This window comes from Falco cherrug, chromosome 4 (assembly GCF_023634085.1).
Source record: "Falco cherrug isolate bFalChe1 chromosome 4, bFalChe1.pri, whole genome shotgun sequence".
Taxonomy (NCBI): domain Eukaryota; kingdom Metazoa; phylum Chordata; class Aves; order Falconiformes; family Falconidae; genus Falco; species Falco cherrug.
This window is the reverse complement of record NC_073700.1, coordinates 100613706-100636996: the sequence shown is the minus strand read 5'-3', so window position 1 is coordinate 100636996 and position 23291 is coordinate 100613706. Positions and strand designations below refer to the sequence as shown.

General features: G+C 47.2%; 1 protein-coding gene across 1 annotated transcript; it reads right to left on the bottom strand.

Moving 5' to 3' along the window:
• Positions 1–18091: 18091 nt before the first annotated feature.
• Positions 18092–21866, bottom strand: RPL14 (ribosomal protein L14). The gene is made up of 6 exons (XM_055709386.1): positions 21513–21866; positions 20928–21029; positions 20199–20293; positions 19396–19495; positions 18965–19018; positions 18092–18393 (listed from the first exon to the last, which is right to left on the bottom strand). Exons 1-6 carry the CDS (start codon positions 21849–21851, stop codon positions 18208–18210), a joined length of 876 nt encoding a protein of 291 aa, XP_055565361.1. The 5' UTR covers positions 21852–21866; the 3' UTR covers positions 18092–18207.
• Positions 21867–23291: the final 1425 nt, after the last annotated feature.

The window sequence follows — 23291 nt, the reverse complement described above, 5'->3', positions numbered from 1 at the left end:
GTCTTAATGGCGAGACAAGCATGATTTGCGCTAGCATAGCACAACACTCCAGCAGCAGCATCAAGGGGTGAAACTGTGTCAATACTGTTCACTCTGAGCACTAACTTTGAAGGCATGGTGCCAACATGCTTCTTTTAACTTCTAAAACAATGTTGCCTTCACAGTTCTTCCCAATTATCGCTACAATCTTGGGGCAGCAAACTATAAAACCCCTGAAACCCTCAAGCTCCACAACCTCTCCCTAGTAATAACCTGGCATGTGTTTGGCTCCAGGCCCTGCATCATCCCCTTGAGCTTTTTGTTTCTCAGGGGTGAGATGTCCTGTTTCTTGCTCAATCTCCCCCACCACGGCCCACTATTTCTGTTTTTGGGAGGCCTCTTACCCTGGAGGTGCTTCTCTGCCCATCCACAGGCTGAGCACAGCCTCTTCTCATGCACCCCATCATCCAAAAGACCATTTTCAGCAAAATCTTCAGCCAGTGCTGGAAACTGCTCTGCGTAATGAGAAAATGCCAGCACTTGTACCTAACAGTGCCATCCCCATTGCACTGACTGGTCCCGGTTGAGTTACAGACCAAACAAGTACAGCTGGACCATGGGCTTGTAAAAACCCTTCAGGAGTAGCCTACAAGAGCAACAATGCTTCCAGCATCCCCAACGTCCTGTTCAGCACCTTTATGGAGCACCTAGGCCAGGAGATGGAGGACACCATGGAGGAGATGGATGGCCATCACCTAGGTGAAGGACACCACACTATGGGGTGCAGCTGATGGGAAGGCAGGGCTGCTGCTTGGGGGGACCCAGAGAGGACACATGCCATGTCCTGAACCTGGGATGGATTAAAGCCCTGCAGGGTACCAGCAGGGACTTGCTTTTCCTGTAATGACACTGACCTTACCTCTAAATCGTGGGAATTTCACTGAGAAAAAGGAAAGATTCACCATTTTCCTTGTTCCCACTGTGTAAATCTTTCAGCTTGTAGGAAGCTATATTGAGCTCTTGGTGAGGGCACTTTTCATCCTGATGCTACCTACAGCGCAGCTCAGGACCCCTCTGTTTTAATCCCAGAAGTGAAAAAAAAAAGCAGCATAAAACAAAACTGTCTCTAGGATGCCATACTTATTTTGCTTAAACAAACTAAAAGCTTTCAGATGGCTCATCCTTCTCCTGTTTAAGTTCAGAGTCAGGGCTTTTACTGCAGACTCCTGCATTTGGCTGGATCTTCTACTTCTTGGAAATGTATCTCCTAAAAGATTGCTGGTTGTCTCTCAGGACATGTCACCGAGACACACGGGTCTGCTGCCATTTACATTGTGCAAACATCTCCATTACTTTTCACCACTAAATGCCTCACATTAAGTGATACCAACCTGCACCCAAACCATCTAGGCCACTGCGAACCCAAAACAGCACCTTATGTTCACAGGGGACAGCGAGGATCTGAGTAGCTCTGAATGCATAACTGTCCTGCTAGCATCATGGGACAAGGGAGGTCCTCCTCATCTTCCCTCCTCTCTGTCCACCCATTCATCTAACCCTCACACCTAAGTGAGAGCAGCACAACCTAGAAATCCTGCCAGCGATGTCAAGGAGGGAGAGCAGCAGTTCTGCACAGCTCGCTCCCTCGCTCCCCCACTGCTGCGCAGGATCCTGCCAGGTTTCCCTTTTCTCCCTCCCCTCGTCCCAGTTTCCTACCCAGCCTATTGCGCTCGGCTCCAGAAGTTTTCAGAGCAGCTTCCCCATCTGCCTGCTGAAACAGCATGAAGGGGGCCCCTTCCCCGGTGAAACAGATGTGGCTTGCCTTTGTGCAACATCTGTGCCTCATGCCCCGTTCATATTGAACAGTCTTGCCTTTGTTCATGAGGGCTGTGCAGGAGATGCTTTAGAGGGGGGCAGCAGGCTGTGACCCGCAGGCTGGACTCCTTCCCTGCAAGTCCCACACACAAACTGCCTCGAAACGCCTGGGTTTCTTCTGGTGAAAAACACCACGCTGTGTTCCCCGCAGCGCTCGGCAGCTGACAGTCCTCTGTGCTCACAGTTCCAGCTGCAGCCAGTGGCTCACACTGATGTTTCCTGTGGGATTCCCAAACCTGGGGATGCAAGAGCTGGAACCTGGGAGTAACCATGGATCCCCTTCTTACAACCCCCTCGCCTCAGCAGCTTCTCCTGCTCCACCTCTGGGCTGCTCACAAGCTTTGACTGGGCATCCCCAGTGGGGCTGCGCTGCTTGGGCTCCTCTGAATAATAGCAGCAAAGAGCAGAAGTGCTAGAAAGCCACATCTTTTTTTGCAACGTGTTTGAGGCTGCATTTAATATGAGGAGGAATACATTAAAATAAAATCTCATTTTCTTTCCTCTCGATCTTGATGAGTTTACCAATGCTGCTGCTGAGTGCTTGAGAAGCTGCTAAAATTCTTACACGCTTTGGCACTCAGTCCCATTTTATTTATTTTACTGGGGGTCACATTTTTTCTATATTTTGGGGAGGGGGCGTATTTTGATCCACTGATTTTCAGTTTTCAATTCCAACTGGTGGATGAGCACTGGGGAATGGGAGGGCTTGCTCCGCGCCTGGTGAGGGCTCACAAAACCCGCTTCAGGGTGGCAATAACGGGCAGTGCCAGGTTCCCTTGTCAGCATTTCAGTGGAGGTTGCCCAAGCCGGCTGGTTGGGTTTCCCCAAGCTGGCTGTCAGGTTTTTTCCCTTCCTGGAGAGCAGGAAAGCACATTCGTGGGATTCCAAAGGGGAGGGAGGAGAAGGACAGTGGGGCCTTTCAGCCCTGCGGGCTTTCTTCAAAACAGAATTGTTCATGCAAGCCCTGGCTGCAGCTGCAGAAAGGTAGCCCTGTTATTCCTTGTTTAAGCCATTGCTTCTCCAACAGGAAAAAAGGGAAAGAAATCTCTTTGCTGCTTGGCTCCGAATGTCGCCTGTGTCCTGCAGACCCCATCCTGGGCAAAGCCTGCCAGCAGCCGCTCTCGCCTCGCAGCAAACCCCACAGGGTGAGCGAGCCGAGCAAACATGGTACAAGCACCGGTGCAGCCCAGCTCCCAGAAAAGGGGCTTTTCCTTCAAGGCAAGGCAAATAGCTGCAGGCAGGCTGGACTTATTGAGCATTTGAAACAGAAGCGGTAATTAAGGCATTTGGCATCTGTGCCAGGAGGATTAATAAAGTGTAATCAGTCCCTCTTATATAGACTGCCTCATATGGGGTGAACGACACAGCAGTTGGAAATTACTTGCTGGCACATTTTGAACCCAGAAGAAAGAAGATGTTTCTGTAATGCAGTCATGCCCCAGCACCCACTGCTCCAGCAGGTCAGGCACATACAGCAGCCGGATCCAACAAGCAGCCGGCTGCAAGTGCACGCTCTGTGCTAACAGCAGAGCTCACAGCTGGGATCTCTCTGGCTTTCTGCAAGTGGTCACTCTCCTGGTGATTTTGAAAGAAGTAAAAAATAATCTCGAGTATCTTGCTTAGGGTTTTGCTGCAATTGAAGCAACAAGATAATCGGCTCAGGGCACAGCCTGAATTTATCCCTCATGACCGTCACTGCCCTGCCTACAGGTGCCCAGAGCAAACCCAGATTACAAGTGAAATCAAAGCAATCAATATGGGCGCCCACAAGGAGGAAGGGACTGCAGGAGCAGACCTTTCCTTGCCAAGGGAAAATGAAAATTCTGGCAAAAAATGAATAGCCCGCTCTTGCAGGGGAGACCGCATCAGGTACCTGGCACAGCCCATATACTCTTTGAAAAGCTTCATAGTGAAGGCTCATACAGGAGAGCATTACTGTGGATGACAGGCTGGTGAAGGGAGAGCTGCCTCACTTTTTTCTTTGACAGAGAGTTATCTCCAGTCCCAAAATGGTGACACAAGCCCTGGTCTTGTCTATTCTTCCTGCCATTGAATGTCAAGAAACTCCAAACAGCATAGCAAACTGTAGAATGGAAAGCATAAAGCACAACAGCAGCGTCCCCATACACACAAACACTCACAGACTAGTGAAGACTGTCACAGCCTTACTGCTCCCAGAGATGCTCTGAGCCATCACCACACTCTTGGGGATGTAAAAACCTTTCAGTGACACAAGTGACACCAAAGCACCAGTTTCTGGCAGCAGCACCAGGCGCCTCCTCAGCTCATCCATTTGCAATCCCTGCCCAACACAAGCTTTGCAAGGGCTGAGGCAGCAGTGCAGAGACAGAGCCCCCCTGCCCCAGTTCAACCCCCCCGGCATGATGCTCCGGCTGTCCCCCAGCAGGACGGCAGTAGTGGGGAGGGGTGGGGACCCTGTCCCAGCTCAGCTGGCTCATGCTTGCTCAGATGGGTCTGCAAGCCAGTCACCAAGGGATGTCTCAAACCTGAGCACTAAAACTAGGCAACATGAAAAACCACCCTAAGGTTTGGAACGTGCCCTGGATGCAGGGAAATCTCTGAATGCCAATGGAAACACAACATTTCACAGGCGGGGGGGAGGCAGAAGCTTCCCCTTGCCAAACGGGCTGGTTTTGTGACTTTTTGATGAAAGCACTGTGCTTTTGGGGGACCAAATGGAAAGTGCGGAGGGGCTCTTCATGCTCTCCGTATCTATCTGCACTTTACTGCCTTCACCCCATGCTCTTCACCATGCCACCTGGGCTCTTAAAAAAAGTGGGGTTTCAGCTGAGGAAGCATAATCACCTCCCTGGCTGACAGCGCTGCCTTTACAGACATCCTTACAACCTGCTTTGTCCACCCCTAGTGCTATTAAGAACAGACATGCGCTGAAGCAGGTCCCTGCTTGCCTCACCATGCCCCAACCCACCCAAGGGTCCCACTCGACTTGCCCCCACAACAGAGACAGATGGGAAATGGCCTCGCACTTCATCCATGGGGTTGGGGTCCCTGAGCAGACCCAGCGCCGCTTCCCACTGCCAGCTAGGCAAGGAAACCCCTAAATCCTACCATGTCTTGCAGCACTGGCCAACACAGTCCTCCTCGTGTGCTTCACCACCTGCAGGCAACGTGGCACGCGGTCACCTCCTGAGCTGGGTGCCAGCTGCCTGCGGCACTTCAATGCAGCACCAGGAACCCACACAAAATACAAAAATTAAACAAATAGCAATAATAAAGAAAAATCCTCCAGCAGCTACTCAGCCCGTCTCCTCTCCCCAAGCCGCTAAGGACAGCTGGGGGCTGTCACCCTGGGGTGCCCCTCCATGCGCTCTGCAATCCCTGCTGCCCAATTCCATAATGCTGGGGGCTGTCGGGTCCCTGCCACGCCACGCCGTCAGGCAGCTCTGGTTCCCCCCTGGGCGGGAGGACACCCTTCAAACTTCAGCTGCGAGTTTTCAAACTCTGCCTCATCCCAGACCCACCTCCCTGTGGGGAGGGGAGCTGAGAGGCTGGGAAGGGGGGAACAGGCATTTGAAGAGTCTCTTTTTCACAATAAAAGCCCTTCTTGCTCCTTTTTTCTTTTTTTTTTAATATCGAAGGCTGATTTGAGTTAGGAGGCACAGGTAAAGGTTGAAGACACACGTGCTTCTCCCAAACCTGTTTGCTCCTGATGACCCTGGTGCCACAAGCAGAGGGACAAACAGAGCCCCAGGGACCACAGGTCTGCTCGTGGGTGCCCAAGAAAATGCCCTTTGGAAGTTTTCATTAACGTTGCTTTGCCTTTCAGTAACAGTCCAGCAAACAGCTGTGCTGCATCAGTGCCTGCGCAGCCCTAAAAGATTTCTTATCTGCTTAAAAGGGATTAATGCATTAAACCCATTTGTAGGGTGCTCAGGCACCTGCTTTCCAGGAGAGGGGTGACCCAGGGGGAAGTAGACCATCACAGCCACTGGCATGGCACGGCACGGCGAGCCCCGCTGTGCCTGGCCAGTGCAGCTCCCCCCCAGCACCCGGGTGCAAGGCGCATCCTAAATGCCACTTCCTCAGACCTCTGGGACAAGAGGGGCTGGAGGCAAGGCTTTGGAAAGCAATGCATTTCCATAGCCCTCCATGGCCAAGCAGGGTATACAGGGAGCTGCCAGGCTGTCAAGTATTTGGGTTTTTTCATATAACCTTTCCCTTCCAGCTATGGGCTATGGCCAAGCAAAACCCATCAGTCTCTCACTGTGGCAACTCATGCTGTCAACTGCCCCAGCCCCACACCAGTAACAGCCCCCACCAGCAAGGCTTGGGGACAAAAGGAAGCCCTCCATCTCAGGTGTGTGGGATTTCCAGCTCTCCAACCTGTGCAACTACCTCAACCACAAAACTGTAAAACAAACTGGGCTGATCGGCACTGTTCTTTACTGATATTCATATTTTAAAAGATCTGACAAAGGCACAGTACAAACTATTGTGAGGGGTATTGAAGATACTGTCTAAAAAGAGATGGGGATGAAGCTGAAGGAAATGGGGCCAAGTGACTTGAGCAAGGCAGCACAGGAGGGCAGTGGCAGAGCCCAGGAGGAGGCTCCTGTGTCCCCAAGCCCTACTCTAGCTCACTGACCCTGCATGGTCCCACAGCAACGTTCCACAGGGCTGCGCAAAGCGTTGGGCGTAAGCAAGATGGCAACATGATGCTGTGCCCAGTGCGGGCTTCTGCTAGTCCCAGCACCCCAGCCTTCACATCCCCTTGGTTCACCAAGTGCACTTTATTTTCAATATGATACATCTCCCAACCCCTTTCATTGCAACTCAAAACTAGCTAAGAAAAAAGGTGGATTGAAGGTTACCTACAAAAGCAGCAAGTCTGGTTTCAGCTTCAGCACGCTCCCCTCCATGCTGCTCATAAGGATGGGGTACGGAAACCAAGCCCTGCATCCCCCCCACAGCTGCCGCTGAGCTCCCTGACCCCCCAGCAGTCCTGAGCACTGCAGCGTTGCACAGGTTAAAACATTTTCCTTGAGGCCAGTCCCCTGGGGCAGCTAACAGCCCAGTATTTCTGATATAATTCATAATATTAGGTAATTAGCAATAACCCAATGTTAGGTTCAGTGCAAAGATGGGCCGAGCCCGTGGCTGCTGGGCAGGCAGCAGCCGAGAGCTGGAGCAGGGAGGTGCAGGGCTCCCGAGGCTGAACCCGGCGCATCACGACTCATTGGTGGCACCTCACTTTGCAAGCATTTGCTTTCATCTCCCTTTCTTAATTTTGAAATGATTCAATTTATATGCAATTTTCTGTCAAAATTAATCCTGTCAGTGCAGCAGTATTGCAAGCCTTGACTGACAGGCCAAGCGCTCCGGCTGGTCTCTCTGGATTGCCTCTCCGTACAAATAACTGTTTAAAATGCACACCTGACATTTGAGGAATTTTCCATCAGAAACAGGCATGGATGGCTGCTGTGGGAGGCAAACTTAAGGGATCAGTGGCTGAACCAGTATGATAAATCCACCGAGCCTTGAAACAAATGCTCCCATCTTGGCATTTTGAAATTTCAATTTCATTTCCCCCCTCCTTCTTCCCCTGGAGAAGTTTTTTTTAGTGATTTTCACAGCGTGAAAGTCATGGTAAAAAGGCAGCAAGATCAGCAAGAGAGCCAAGTGCATGATGAGCCCATTTCCTGAGGAGCCCCAGGAAGCTCCCCCAGATCCATAGGGCCACACCACGCTGTACCGGAGCTGGACAGTCCCAAGCACTGTCAGCACAGCCCCGGCCCCCATCGGTAGAATCCCTGCTGCTTCGTTCTGCAAAACCTGTGATTACCTGAATAGCGGAAACTGCTTTTCTTCTCTTTTTTCTTTTCTATCCCCTGACTGACTCTGCTCATGCTTTCACAGCTGTCCCTACAGCTCAAAACAGAGCTCACTCGCTTGCTCACATGTAGATTTCCATGAGGTTTCCCTGATTTTAACTGAGGCCAGTCCTTCGATCAGACCCACTCCACCTCTGCAGGACGAGGAATGGTCCCTGCTCCAAGAAACTCCCACCTGGTGTAGACAGCAAGGGACACAGAGGACAGCAGGGGGGTGGAACTGCACCCAGCTTACAGGCCAAACACAAGCCTCCAGAACAGTCACATCTCATGCTAAGGCCTCAGGGCAGATGAGCTACGATTTCCAGTATCAGAGGTCTCCCGAGTCTGCTCCCTCTCACCTTGGACTTAGGCAAGAGGACAAGCTGTTTTGCCCCTGCTGCAAGGCATGGGGCAGCAGCAAGGGGAGCTCCCCTGAGGCTCATGCTAGACCATACATACAGATAGTTCCTCAACTTGCTGGTGTCACCGGGCAGATCCAGCTTAGCTAGGAGCAAGTACTTCGGAGAGCCGCGACCTTTCCCTGAAGGAAAAGCAGTAGTGAGGCAAAGCCCAAGGAAAACGATGGAGAACAAAGGTGGCCATGGGTGCTGGTGTACCCACAGCAGCACAGAGGTGGCTGTGCTCCCCAAAATGCCACCACTACAGACATTAGCAAAAGCTTCTGGCATAACCCTGCCTCCATTTCATAAGCTGACTTGCCTTTCCCCTTGCTTGTCCTCTTAAAGAAATACCTGTTGCAGAAGGATGGAAATGGACTCATCGGTTGTGGGGGTTTTCCCCATAATTTTTTTTTCTTTCGCTTTCCGTCCCAGTGGTCCTGCACCCATTTCTTCCTTGGGAGCTAAAGACAGGAAGAGGCGAGAAGACAGATTTCAAGAGCTGACAAAGAACAGAAAGCTGTTCTGCTCCTAAGAAAGTAAAGTGGAAGGGTTTTCTTCTCCCCTTTAGAAAAGTGTGAGGCTTTAATGGGTTTGACAGACTATGAATATGACTCTCCATGTATGCCAAGATAATTATAAGCTTGAATGAATTTCTGAGACCCAAACCCCACCCAGATAAATCACTGCCTATCAACCACCGATTACTAACAAGCTGCTCAGAAAACCTTCAGATTTCTGTTCCCCCACCCTGCTATCTCTCTGATGTGTTGGTAATGGACCTTGACACTTTCCTAAGGAACAGGTTATAGAGGAGACCCTGATACTTCAGGCCGTCTTTGCAGCAGCTGTGAGAAAGATGGGAAATTAAGGCTGTTAAGGATCAAGCGGAATGGGGAGAGAGCTGGGCTCCTGCTCAGCACTGTGGGTCTGCGTTTGGTGCTGGGACCCAGAAGGCACTGAGGAGCAGGTGAGCTGCAAAATGCATCTGGTTTCGAAGTACCTGTGCCCCACTTCCCCAGCCATTGTCCCTAAAGGAGACGAGTCAGAGTCCCTCACATAAAGAAAATGCTGGATGTGGGCGATTTCTTTCAATGCATTGTGTGTGGGAGCAGACTCTTGTGCCTCAGGTTTTCCTCATTGTTCACATGGAAATAAGCCCACCCAGGTCACTTACAGAATGCACTGAGTTTTCGCAAATACGCTGAAGAAGCAGCACACCCCCAGGTTGATAATTAGAGTAAATTAATGCTGCCAGGATGCTTTTGTCACCATTTGTCTGACTCAAGACAAAAGGCAGGGGGTCACATCCTGAAGGGAGAGAAATTCTTTGTAAGCAGCATTTAAGATGACGGAGAAAACAGTAACATCTGCAGAGGAACTATACGTTCCCTGAGTGTGCAGGCTTTATGCCTCCCACAAATACCTATTGTATCCTCCTTGCTATCATGACTCAAACAAGTATACGGAGGAAGGGACAAGGAGTTATTAAGTCCTGCAGAGGTGATTACTCATTCCTCTAGCTTATATTTGAGATAAATGCTAGAAACTCTGAATAGCTTGTCAGGCTGCACTATTGTTTTTGCAGGACATGAACTGTGATAATTCAAATGAGTTAGGGTTTTCTTTACATTTTTTCATTTCTCAGGGCTATTTTTAAAGCTCTCCCATCTTCAGCCCGAAATAGTTCTTACCACCTCTGTCCTGTGTCCAACACATTTAATGAGTTATTGAAGAAGCAACTATTTGCTAGCCTGCTCCCTCAGAAAAGGCAGCTTTTGTTACCACTCTGCGTCGCCAAGGGTCTGTCAGCCTCCATCCTCCACCAGCTTTTAGAAATGACTGAACTTCAGCCCTGTGTGAAAGCAGACAGCTGCTGAGAGCCTGCCTATGTCACGACGACCCAAGCCCATGGGAAAGGGCAAGCCTGCCCAGGGTGGCATGACACGGGTGCCCCATAGGACACCCGTTCCTCTGGGTTCCCTCGCTCCCAGCAGCTGGTACAGCAACTTGAACTTCAACACTGAGTTTCTACCTGTATCTCACCCTAGACATCTCTGTCCTCACAGTCTGCCCTTCCTGAGGCAGATCCCCCTGTCTCAATACAAGCCTTACCTTTTCTTCCTCTCTCTTTCTCCTTCCTAGATACAAACCCCAGTACCCAGATGAATCGGAAACACCATTTTCTTGGACAGTTACCATGTAAATCAAGGGATTCAGATTTCTGTTATTTACTATCCCACTAATCCTGCACCATCTGCAAACTTTACTAGCAAATAAATGCATGCGTGTGTCTGTGTATCCTCAGCTCAGTCATTGTTTAAAAATACTGGATGTTGGATGAAGAACAATTCTAGCCCACAGCGTAAAAAACCTTTAGCACTGATGTCTCATTTTGGGTTCTGTTGTTGAAACAGTTTCTCATCTGATATGTAACGCAGTCCTAATCAAAATGGCATATGGTGCTGCGCCCGTTGCCTTGGAGACACCCAAATGTGCCCTGCCAGCACAGATGCCATGGTCTCCTCAGGAAGGGAACAAATTTGTCTGACTATGAAACCATGTTAGCTGGTGATCGTTACACTCTCTGCTCCTCGCTCCTTCTTGGCAAAGACTTTGTTTAGCCACTCACCCATGCTTCGACACTCACAGAAACTGGCTAGGAAAAACCACAGACAAGCCTCAGAAAAGTCCACTGGAAACTGTGCGTAGCATCACAGGAAAAAAAAAGTCCTGAATAGTTGTAAAACTCTGCTCATGGCTCAAATGACTCAGGCTTAGAGGGGCTAAGAACGAGCACCGAAGGTTCAGAGAGCTGCTTGGCTCACCCCCTCGGCCACTTGAGCCGGAGTCGACCAAGCTCATCTTAGCTGGGAGGTGCTTTGGGAGAGGCAAGGAGCCGTGGTGGGGCTCTGCAGGGGACAGCCCAGCTCCTCCCCACCCGCTTTCACACCTCGTAGGCAGGACCAGGGTGAACGCAGCTTTTCCTGCGCCATCCCCAGCTCTGCGTGTGCCCTGAAACTGCAGCTGGATGACTTCTGGGAAGCACAGTGGGTGCCAGGCAGGAGCATGGAGCTGCACTGCCTGTGATTCACGTTAGCACAACTGGTGCAGTCAGCATGGGTGCAGCACACCCCAGAGAGCACGATTGTGCTCTGAGACCTTTCCCGAGACAGAAAGCTTGTTTCCTACCTCTGTGTGTGAACAAGCCAGACACTGAGGGCAGAGTCTCCTGGATTCACTGCAGATGTGCCAGTGTCCAAGCGCAGGGGGCATCAAGCTAAAACGAGGCTTCATTTCCCTCAAAACATCTCAGCAAACCTCCAGCTCTAACCCGCAGGATCAGACAGAAACAAGGGAAAAATGAACACAAGCTGATGCAAAGAACATTTCCCTCTCCCCCCCGGCCCTAAAAAAAAAAAAAAAAACAAAACAAAAAAAAAAGAGAGAAAAAGCAACAATCTGTTTCTTTTCCTGGAAGGAGTTACTAGCATATGCTTGACTCAGATCCACGAAGACACTGTATTGTCTGTGCATATACCTTTGCATTAGGGAAAGTCCTCTGTCACCATGATGGTAGGATGGGAGAAAACGTGTGTGTTAACACATGGAGTAATCAGGGAGTATTTAATCTGAAGCTTTGAATTGTGGCTGCAGAAAATAGGGCCTGACCAACATATGGGCTCATGAATCTTTCCTGACAGCCCTGCAGTTACAGAAGCAAGAAGTGAAGCCTCTTCGTTATAAACTGGTCATGAATAAGTTTAGGCTGACAGTTAGAAAGTTTCTAATGATCAGATTAATTAAGTTCAGGGAGCTTTCAGACAGGAGGAAGGGAACCCTCTGTTGCACCCCAGTAGAGCAGTGTAAGAGAGGGGAATCTTGAAAGCTTGGAGCATTCGCCCTGTCCATGCCCCCAGGGATTGTTTTGTATCATCTCCTAAAGACAATACATCATCATAAGATGATACAAAGCAATAGTCCTGGAGCCAAGCTCCTCGCAGGCTTTGAGTAGTACGGTCAGAAAGAAAGGTCAGATTGTCAGGAGCTGCCTTGCTCCAAGCTGTAGGTCCTCTTCCAAGGGCCGTAAGGACACCAAATTTCCTGCCTGAGCAGCGATCCAGGGTTGTTGGCAGTGCCTGTGACCTTGGGCACTCTCATTCTATGGCATGGCTCTGGGACTTCCTTCTGCCCACAATCTCCGATTTGCTATAGGATGCTAGAATGTGTTTTGCACCATGCAGCGTGTGGATGCTTTTAAGTGTCATACTGGAATAATTGTCCTATGACACAATTGCCCACACTGACGCTTAAGTGCAACTCAGATGGTCCTTCAAATACCAAGTCATGGCACTCTGAATGAGGACTCAATGTAACTCAGCCCCTTTCCATGGACTCCTCTGTGAATTAACATTTTCTCACCTTCACCTCCAAGCTTACACCTGTTAAGGATGTCACATGGTGTCACAGTGCTTAATAGTAGCTCCTGTCTCAAGCACTGGTTAGTCCTCACAGTAGGAGACTGGTTTGAAACACTAAATAGAGCAGTTTTCTATCCAGCAGCAGTGATTTTCGGGAATTTGTTAGTACAAGGTTGTGGAGGAAGGTGGCATGAGCAGAGTCAAAACACTGAACAAATGCACAGACAGTAGAACAAAAAAGAGACACTAAGAGGAACGGACAGGCATGTCTCCTCTAGCACCCTAATCCCGCCACTGTAGATGCTGGGGAATTGCAAGAGGAGGGACTAAACTCACATCCTCTCCCTACACATCATCTCCCATCGGCAGCATCAGAGACCCAGACAGGGGTTAGACGGGTTGCTGGTCTGACCCAGCAGAGCACCACTTGTGCTCCCAGCAGGGCTGCCGGCAAAGTCTAGTGCAGTTTGGTGCCGATGAGAAAGGTTAGCGCAGCCACAACCAAGCAGTCATTGCTACCTGCCAACTGATTTATGCATGCCTTTGCTTTCTGAAGAGCAACCAACACTATCTGGTGAGCAGGGGGGACCAAGGAGAACAAAGGGAGCCAGAGGACCACATCACTGAGGGACCGTGCCCCACTTCTTGTGAAGCTATGGGTTGAAGAAGCACACCAACCCCCACATTTCCTGGTGTCCATCCCTTGTGCCCCAACACCTGCCTCTCACTCAAACAGAACCGTGGCACTGTCAGCAGAGGCCAGGCACACCCACTGCACCAACATCTCCCCTTCCAAGGTCACGTTCAGGTGGCTGGGAGTTGAGGAAGCCTGCTCACATCTGGGGTGAGGACCTGCATGCATCGCCAGCAGCAGCAGCTTGCCAGCCTCCCCCTGGACCCTGAAAAATGCTTCAAGCAACCAGAGAAAAAATGATGCCACTTTCAGCTAGTCAGATTTAATTTACTTCATTATGCCATAAAGTCTCTGATTTTTTTCCATTCTCTGCAGAGACTTCCAGGATGAGCTAAGACTCACATGTGCAATGTGTATGAGAGGAGCAGCAGAAATAAAACAATAACAAACAAACAAACAAATCCCTTTAAAGTTATTCAGGGGCTCCAGAGAGAAAAAGAAGGAAGAATTAAAAAGTCCACAAGCCTATTTCCTATTCTTTCTTTAAATCACCTTTATATAGCATCTGACTGCAGTAACACAGCTAGCAAGGGTCTGTTCTTTTGTTTGATGGCTTTTGTAAATATGAGGTTCAAATAGTGCTTCTAAAAAGTCTTGGCTGCTGAGTTACCATGAAAAACATTCAGATGTTGTGCCCTCCCACTGTGTGTCCTTAGGTAAAGCTTCAGCTGATCTCAAAAGATAATATTCTTTCATGCTATTTAAATATGAACATTATTACTCTTTCAAATAATTTTCATCAAAGCACAGCTTCCTGATGAGATCCAGCCATATAAAACTTTTTATCAGCAGCACAGTTCCCTGAAACATCACCTGCGCTCCACAAGCAGCCCAAAGCGACACAAGGGAAGAACTCGAGCTCTGCTGAGGGCCATGATAAGCACCAGGTCAGGGTCTTCCTCACAATAGGTAAGGAGAGATGCTCCCAGTTACAGAACAAAATATCCTGAAAAATACCCTCATACCAGGAGACCACTGGGAAAATGTTAAAAAAATACTTCCTCTGCAATAAGAACTGGGTCAACGCATCTCACAAAGGAGCAAGTAGCTCTGTGCTGGTGGTAATGGCATAATTTTTAGGCTGGTGATCAGCACAAATAGCTGACTGCAGGCAGAAGCCTTCTCTAATTCAGATGCACATAGTGGTCTGAAAGCTTTTGGGGGAGGAGGGAGAATTTGCTACAAAAACGTACCTGGAAACCACTCAGACTAGCTTAAGATTGCTGAAAGAGACATGAGGAAAAAATGACCAAGTCTTCATTTACTTAAAACAAGAATATGACACAGGGGTGACCTGCACAAAGTGAAGATTGAGTCAAATTCCCACTTAAGGACACCATGAACTGCAGGTTGCACAGCATCCTTGCAAGAGTGAAGCCTGTTACGAGTTTAGGGAAAAGGAGAGGGTGTGGGTACATCACCAGCATCCACAGGACCACTGCCTGTGTCAAAGCAGGGACGGGGACTGTGGTACTTCAGCACAACTAGGGATGCCGCACTTCAAACAGGTAAAAGCAGGTCCTTCTGCTCCAGAGAAGGAAATCCCAGTTTGAACTCAAAAGTACCCGAGTATGATATACAACAGTATACGCAACTTCAAGCTCGAAACATTAAAAACTACTTCCAAATTATAAAAAAATATATATATGAAGAACCAAAAGCTGAAGACCTGAAACGAGCAGAACCCACCACATAGCCAACCCTGCAATTTGCTCCACTTACCACTTCTTGCTTGTAAGCTGTACTTACTCATGTACCCATAATGCTGTGAACAGAAATTTGCACCTTTTCATCTTGACAAAAGGCAGGCACAGGCATCTGTTATTTTCAGATGCACCTTAACAACATGAGTAGGGGGAAGGAGAGAAACATACAGGGCTGGAAACATTTAAGGGGCACTACAAGTGAGGTGAGACAGAATAGAGCAAATCCAGCTGTAAACCAGACCAGATTTGCCACAAGTCCATGGTCAGCATCAGTGGCACAGAAGTTCAGAACACTGTGTTATCTACTACTAAGACCTAGGTAACTACAAAACCAAGTGACTTGAAAATGTCATGGTCACCAAGCAAACCTCGACTGCAGGACAGTCTGAATACTAACTAGCATTTGAAAACCAGGAAGATCAGTAAATCCAGAGGTTCCTCTTTCAGGTCTATTACATCTCAAAAAAATAATTTAAACACATTCAGATGCCAAACACCGCAACAGACATGTTGAGACAAGCACCAGTAGTACGTAAATATAGATCTTTTTCGAACAAGAAAAACCAGGCATCACCAGCAAACCACTTGGCCCAGAACAGCAGCTGGTTCACAGTAACAGCAGATTTAATGCCTTTTAACTACAGATTATGCTAAGAGGCCCAATCCTGCTCCTAGAATTGCTCTCATCTCCTAGACTTTGCAGCACAGAGACTCAAACTGGGTTTGCCAACTATTGTTATTGATTTAGGAAGTACGGCAATTATCTGCTAAGCTCAGCAGTAAACAAGGTACATTTCCCCTCTCTGCCCCCAGTAAGTGCCCTATATGTTCTGCATGAAATAAACTGAGAAAAATGCTGGGACTTCACATTAAGCTTTTCCAAACAGCAGGTCCTATTTCTTTACACACTGCTCCACAAAGCAAATTAAAGAAGCATATCCTCAGTTCAGCAAAGCACACCTTGGTCAACTATAAAGGCAAAAAAGTGGGTAAGTCTGTCCATTCCCTTTGTTTGCCACTGTTCCTTGCATGGAAAGGCAGCTCAGCAGCTTTCGTGGTTTGGCTAAGCCTTAGGAACAACCTTGTGAAGTGCTAACGTTGCCATCGTGTGGTAACCTTCAGGAACAAAACTGTACTTCCATAAATTTTCTGTATCCCCATAGCTTTAAAAAGAAAGGACGAATCAGCACAGATGGTCCAACACTCGGGGACTGAAAGGACAGCAGACTACCAACCATACAGAGCTGCCGAAGGTTTCAGAGGTTTCACGAGTAACTAGAAAGGGCACCAGATTCTCCCAACGTGGAACACGCTGCCAGAATGACACAGCACAGGTACCAAAGATGGCTGTTATTGTTTTTCTTCTCCCCTTTCCTCCAAACTAATATGGTACCTACACAGAAGCACTTGATAGCAGACATGGCATTACAGAACCAAGTTTTTTTCTAAGGCACATAAAGCCCTCTCCCCCAAACGGTGCCCACCCCCTTCCAGGGTGCAGTGCCAGGGCGGACACTGCCGGCCACAGGCTGGCAGCCCTCCCACCAGGCACCTTTTGTTCCTGTGTTCAGGCAAGTGGCAGCTGCCAGGCAGGTTACAGCGCACTTCGTACAGGGGAAAAGCTTCACAGACCTCCGTAGGTGCCAAGCGGTACTGGTGGGAATGAACGCTGGATAAACTGCCGGTCAAAGCCAAAGTTATTCTTTGGAAGCAAGTACCTTCAATCCCAAGCAAGTAACATAGAAAAAGCATTATGATTAAGGCACATCTATTCTCTACGGGCACCTTTACCAATTTTCCTCCAGTCTTATGTAACCGAGCTTAACAGAAGTACATAAAAACCCCAAATAACCCTAAGGAACACATCTTTCACCTTAGAGGACCTCAAGGTCGATACACCTTTCAAGTTACAAGTTTCAGAGTAGGTGGATTTAATCACTTTAAAATCAAATTTAGTATCAAGATCTCCAGATGCTTGAACATGGGTTTTAATCCCAATTTGCATCATTGCAGACTTTTTTTTCCTGAGCTGCTATATTCACTTGTATAAACCTTGTGCTTGAAATCAATTATAAATAGCTCAAGACAACATTATATAGTTTTAAGCGTTTGAGCATGAAGATGCTCAGTTCTGGCTAAAATAAGCAACACTAGCCACGACATAACAGCACACATTTGTAAAAGCACGTGCTTACCAATACACTTGACAATATGCACAAGTATATATTGTATATATAGATTAAAAATATATGTATTTAATTATATATTTAAAGGTCTTACAACCTTAGTTTTTTAAAACACATTCTCCCTCCTCCACTTTGTATTTGACTGTAAAAATAATTTGCTTTTCCATTACCAGATCTCAGACTTCCAGTTTCTTCATTCAGTATGAAGAAAATACATCCCCTGCCAACAAGCTACACGGGGGAAAACAGAAAAAGATGGATGCTGACATTAAGATATGTAAACATTATTTTATAGTGCAAAAACTAAATTGAGCACTTCAGTGTTTCAGATGGATTGAATAATTTTTAGGTCACACCCCCTTTTACTTAATGGCACTTTTATGCTGCATAATTTAAGGAATTGTAATTAGGCTCAGGTCTTGACATAAACCCTGAACTTTAAACATGTTGAAAAGCAAGCATGCCTAACACAAGTCACCATTTCCAGCTTGTTAGTATGTTGTAACCACACCTACAGGACAACTGTGGTGTTAGACATCTGAAGTAGACAAGTATTCCAAAGGTCACTACTTAAAGAACAGTGTAAGTTTTTTTAGAAAATATGGAGTAATTTAAAGCATTTGAACAGCAAATCTGTCACTCTTAAATACTTGACGTTATTTATATTCTAACCAGAATACACACTTTGTTTATGCCTTAATTCATAAGAGAAAAATTAAGTGTAACTATTTATCTTTCACGCTCAAGACTGTGCAAATAATTTTGTACATTCCCAACCACTTCAATGGACTGCTTTAAAATGTCAGGATCCGACCTGTTTCAAATTACTGAGTATAAAAACATTTCAATCAGCACTAGGTACAGAATACTGAGCATATATGGTCTTCTTCACAGAATGCAACAACAAACACTTCCACATGTTCCTGAGAAACACTAGAACCCAACACTTGGATGTTAATAAATGAGACAGACAACAATTCTTGGTCAGAAACAAAAGTGAACTTATGATTACAATTTAAATCAGATGTTTAACCATTTGTTAATTTTAAAGAATCAGAACAAGGACACAGTCATACATAACAAGAAGTTCACTTTATTTCTGCGGCTTCTGCGCCTTCTCCGGCTTCTGCGCCTTCTCCGGCTTCTGCGCCTTCTCCGGCTTCTGCGCCTTCTCCGGCTTCTGCGCCTTCTCCGGCTTCTGCGCCTTCTCCGGCTTCTTGCCTTTTTTAGAAGACAATTTCTGGAGCTTCTTCATTTCATGCTTGATGATCCTGTTTCTCTGTAAAGAAGGAAAACGTTTATTATTCATCAGAATGAAAATAGCAATAGCTCAAATATTATGCCTTAATGTAAATACTAAGATTTCAGATTTTTCCCTTTTTGATAACTACCCCTTGCTAATCAATTATATTTATATTATACAGTCAAAAGATTTATCACGTATTGCATTTAAAATGTCAAATTCCACCTAATACTGTTCTGATCTACCAAGTGGACATCATTTTGGCTGGTGACTTGGGCACCCCAGTATTTCATATGTACTAACTTTCATTATAGTATGAAATACTAACAGCAACCCATCAAGAATATCTGATTTCATCAGTGGGCAATTCCCTTCTCAGCTATAACCTGGAGGACTGACACCACAGATCACACTGATTCAAGTTTGATCAACTAGTGAACAGAAAGTGGTGGTCAAAGCAGCATGAAAAATTCAAGGCATTCACATACTTTGTGTAACACCATAACCCAAACCAGCTATAAAACTAAGGCTACTAAAATCTGTATGCGACTGTGAAGTGACATCTACAGGCATTAAAACCATAAGAAGACAACACTCAAACACTTACCATTTTCTTTGCTTTCATAACCTTGTAGCGATCAAAGTCGGTCATTTTGGCTTTCTGTTTGAAAAGAATCAGTCATGAAGTTCTAATATATACTTATAATATGCAAGCAGTAAAACTCAAGTGTTTCAAAGCATTCCACAAGTAACTCTGACCATCTCCAAACTAGGTTTAGCTGCACATCGGGAACTAGTGCACTATTTAAGGCCTTTGCTGGGAAGTGATGGTGCAGAAAAAACCAGGCCGTTATAGAAATGACTGAACAAAACCACATTTACTGTTAAAACCCAAGAAGTTGAAGCTGATAGGCAATGTATGCCTTGTCTATCTTTAATCTTAGCCTGCAATTGAAAACTCATAGTTTATTAGATTGCACCTAATTCTAATAAGCAGAGGCAGTACAACGTGTGTTACTCATACAGTGAAAGCTGTACCTTTTCTCGGGCTTCAATCTTCTTTGCCCATCTTGTTGCTGCCCATTTTTCATTTATATTTTCCTTCTCCCAGGCAAGTCGCACACACTTCTGACGAGCACTGCATTGTAACAGTCACAAAATTATATTCACTGTCCTTATAAAAAAAAGGTCTCTCCAACATTAGCCCGTCAAACTTCATACAGGGGAAAGTCACCCTTCTACATTACTTCAGACACTTTTAAGTCAATGCTACATACATCTCTGTAGCCTAATTAAAATTTTGTTGCATAAATGCTTTGCTGGGACTGACAGACAAGCAACTCCAAAAGGCACATTTGCATACTATTCCTTGCACTGCTTCAGAACCAGAAATGCAGTAATTTGTTTCTAAATTACATAAACTCATATAGTAACTAAGCTGAAGAGAACAGAATGAGTTCAGCCTCCTGCAATTCCAGGGTAGTTCTGTAGGCAGGGAACATATTTAATGTCTGAAGGTGACCTAAGCAGTGGCAAAAGTGAAGCTGGACAGTATTTGCTGCAACTGCTTCCTCCAGCACCATCCATCCCACAACTATATGCAACTTGCCTAGGCCAATGTGCTGTTGGCTTTGCTCATTAGCAGCGGCCATCAACCAATGCTGGTAATGAAAATATATGCAACTGTGATAATACAGATTTTTACTGTGCACACATTAATCCACTGACTTCGTGTTGTACAAATTTTCTGGATTTAGCAAGCATCAGATCACATAATTCAGCCATCAAGTGACAGCACATTTTTTTTTTTACCCTGGTCAACGAAAGTGCCAATGACTCACCTGTGTGGGAATTTGAGAACAAAGTCTGTCAGCTGCATGCACTTGAAGGGCATAGCCTGCCTTCTGACACCACTGCAGGGGCCATCAACTAGTGCCTGAAAAAGGAAAACAAATGTGGGGGCTTCCTAACAGTTTTCCTATCATACAGTTAGACAACAGCTACTTAGTAATATATGAACAGTGTCTTGACAACAACGGTCCAAAATTGAAATAAGCATTATGCAGACAAAACCCAAGCATTAAGTCTTGCACACACAACCCAAGCTCTACAGAAGGAATTTTAAAGGCTCATCTTTGTCTTTGGCAAAAAAAAAAAAGACCCCAAACTGAACTTTAATAAAGCACTGAGAACTAAGATGAAATACGTATCTTTTTTTCCCCAGGTTCTTTACCAATATTAAGCAAAAAGAGTCTCCTAGCGCAAAAATTTGTTTTGAACATACATTAATTCCATTCCATTCATAAGTTTTAGACTCCAACTGACATCACTTGTCCACTTCTACTCCTAGGAAACATAGCAGAGAGGGGAATACATCATTTGCCAGTGACAAAAGCTCGCTACTCAAAGTTTCAAATACAACAACAGCTGTTAAATCCCACCTTTTTGTCAACTACTTATCTCTTTCAAAGTCCTATTCACAGAAAATTTCCTTTAAAATCGATACACTCTTGCCTTAGCATACAAGCTTCTGTTAAGGCAGAAAACGGCAAACGGCACTCATAGCTTACCCTGTTTTGGTCAATAACATCCACAATGGCCACCAGCTTGCCAGCATGCGGCCCAAAGGAAATAAAGGCAACTCTGCCGATCTCGACGAAGCGTTTGAACACCTGGGAGCAGTAGGAATTGACAGGAATTAGGCGACAACGTACCTACGGCCATCGCTAGACTCAAGGCTGCCTCACAGCCTTTAAAACTGCTTCCAAAGCTTTCCAGCTGCTCAGAAACCCTCCGCTGGGGCCGAAGCCCCGAAGCCCCACGGTAACGCTCCCAACGCCTTTCTGCCGGCGCCGAGCATAAGCACCGAGCCCCGCGGGCCGCGAAGCGCCGGGGCGGCCGCGCCGGCCCCGAGCGCTCCAGGCCCCGTCCCCCGGCCGCGGCCCTGCTCGCCCGCCCGGTGCCGCACGCGGGGCCGGGGCCAGGCCGCAGCCCAGCGCGGGGGAGGCGGGCCAGCGACCCCCCGCCGCCCGGCTCCCCCCCGCCGCCCGGCCCGGCGCTGGGAGGCAGCCGCGGGACGGCACGGGCCGGGGGGGGCAGGGAAGCGGGACGCGAGGAGACCCCCGGGGCGGGGAGGCCCGGCCGCCCGCACGTACCATGATGGCCGCCCGCGAGCAGAAAGGGAGGGGCGCTGCCGGCGGCGGCCGGAAACCGCCTCTGAGCCGCGACTGCGCATGTGCGGAGGCGGGGCCCGCGCTGCGCCCCTTCCACGTGCGGCGGCCACGCGGGACCTGGCGCGCGGCGCGGCCGGAGGGGCGGTGCTCGCCGGGGTTCGCGCCGCGCGCGTGCGAGCAGTGTCTTGCTCGGTTGCTATTGGCACTTGAACGGCATTTCCCGGAGTGAAGCTGCCGCGTGAGCAGTCTGCAGTGCATGTGGAACCGACCTGTCCGACCTAGAGCAGAGCTGCAGAGGTGGCATGCGGCATGGAGAGACATTCCGCGGGGTGACTCGCCGAAGGGCACCCTCACAGTGGTGCAGGATCCCAGCCAAGGCGTTTTACACGGAGCTCCCTGCAGCTCTCGCTGGTCTTGCTACTCTGCCAAGCAGCACTGCTGCTGAGGGAAGGCAGGCGGTTAGGGCCCCGTGGACCATCAGGGCACGGCAGAAAAGCTCCGTGGGTGTATGTCAGCTCACTGGCTGGCTTTAATATACGTGCATCAAGATACTGATGTGTGTGCGGATCGCATTTTGCAGGATTTTCACTCGCATAAACGTCAGCCAAAACACTTGCAATGAGAAGAGGGGCTTTGAGGGTAGCAAAGTGTAAGCAAAATGTACTGCGGAGCACTGCCAGCACACAGCTCTGGCCTTCATTCTTCTGGCTCTTCTGTCAACAGTGGAACAAAACAACCCAATTTACCTGTCTAAAGCATGGTGTTTATTGTTTGTACGGGTTTGCTTTTCTAATAAAAGACAGCAAGGAAAAAATGCACTTCAGCAACTTTAAATGGTGTCGATATTTTATGCAAGTGCCCAGGGGATGGATCATTACAATGGTAATGAGCACTGCATCAAGTATCTTTGAAACATCCAGAATACCATTATAGCAATATTATTTTACTGTACTTTACAACAGTAATATAGTAATACATCTATTAAACCAGTTATTTTTAAACAACATGTTCTAGGTCAAGTCAGTAGAAGGTGATGGCTTTTGGATTCTTCCATTGCAGTGATTTGGAAAAAACCTATTTTTCGTTTTCCTCCTTTGATTTAATGCTACTTCCCATTACTACTTAAGAGGAAGGAAGGGAAGTTACCCAAAATCTTGGTCTTTTTAATGACCTTTACACATTGTATGACAGATGTACTTAAATGTCACTAGCAACTAAACTGATGACTTACTGAATATGTGAGGGTTGCATGTGTTCTCCTTAACTATAATTTGCATGCATGCATTTCTGCATCTGTTAAGAACATAAACAATTGGAAGAGACATCATAAAAAAAACATCAAACACACTTTGTTTTAACATCAAATGCTGAAAGCCGTTCAGGAATTTGAGCTTAAAAACATTTTCTCCCACGAATACACTTTTGAAAACATACAGTCAGCCTGCAGAAATGTTGCTGAGCAGGAAACTAGATACTACCTTCCTCTTACTACACAGAAACACTCATAAATTAAGTATAGGTGAGCACTTTTTGCAATACACAGTCTTCATTGCCATCCAAGTGAACATACATTGTTCCTGAAACAGTAATTGAATTTAAAAACTGAATAAAACTTCCCTTATTGGGGTATGATTGACTATCATGCTCAGTGTTGTTTACTTTTCTGTCCTCTTCACTCATCTTATCAATGCTGAATTATGCCACAGAGTACGGCTTACTGCTTTCTTCGGCCATGTTTGCATATGGTTTATAGTTTGTCAC

Coding starts and splice junctions, on each gene's coding strand:
- RPL14 (XM_055709386.1), bottom strand. CDS start 21,851: ATGTCTCTCCATGCCGCATGCCACCTCTGCAGCTCTGCTCTAGGTCGG. Junction 20,294..20,927: donor ATGTTATTGACCAAAACAGG/GTAAGCTATGAG, acceptor TTCCTTTTTCAG/GCACTAGTTGATGGCCCCTG. Junction 18,394..18,964: donor TTATGAAAGCAAAGAAAATG/GTAAGTGTTTGA, acceptor CCTTCTTTACAG/AGAAACAGGATCATCAAGCA.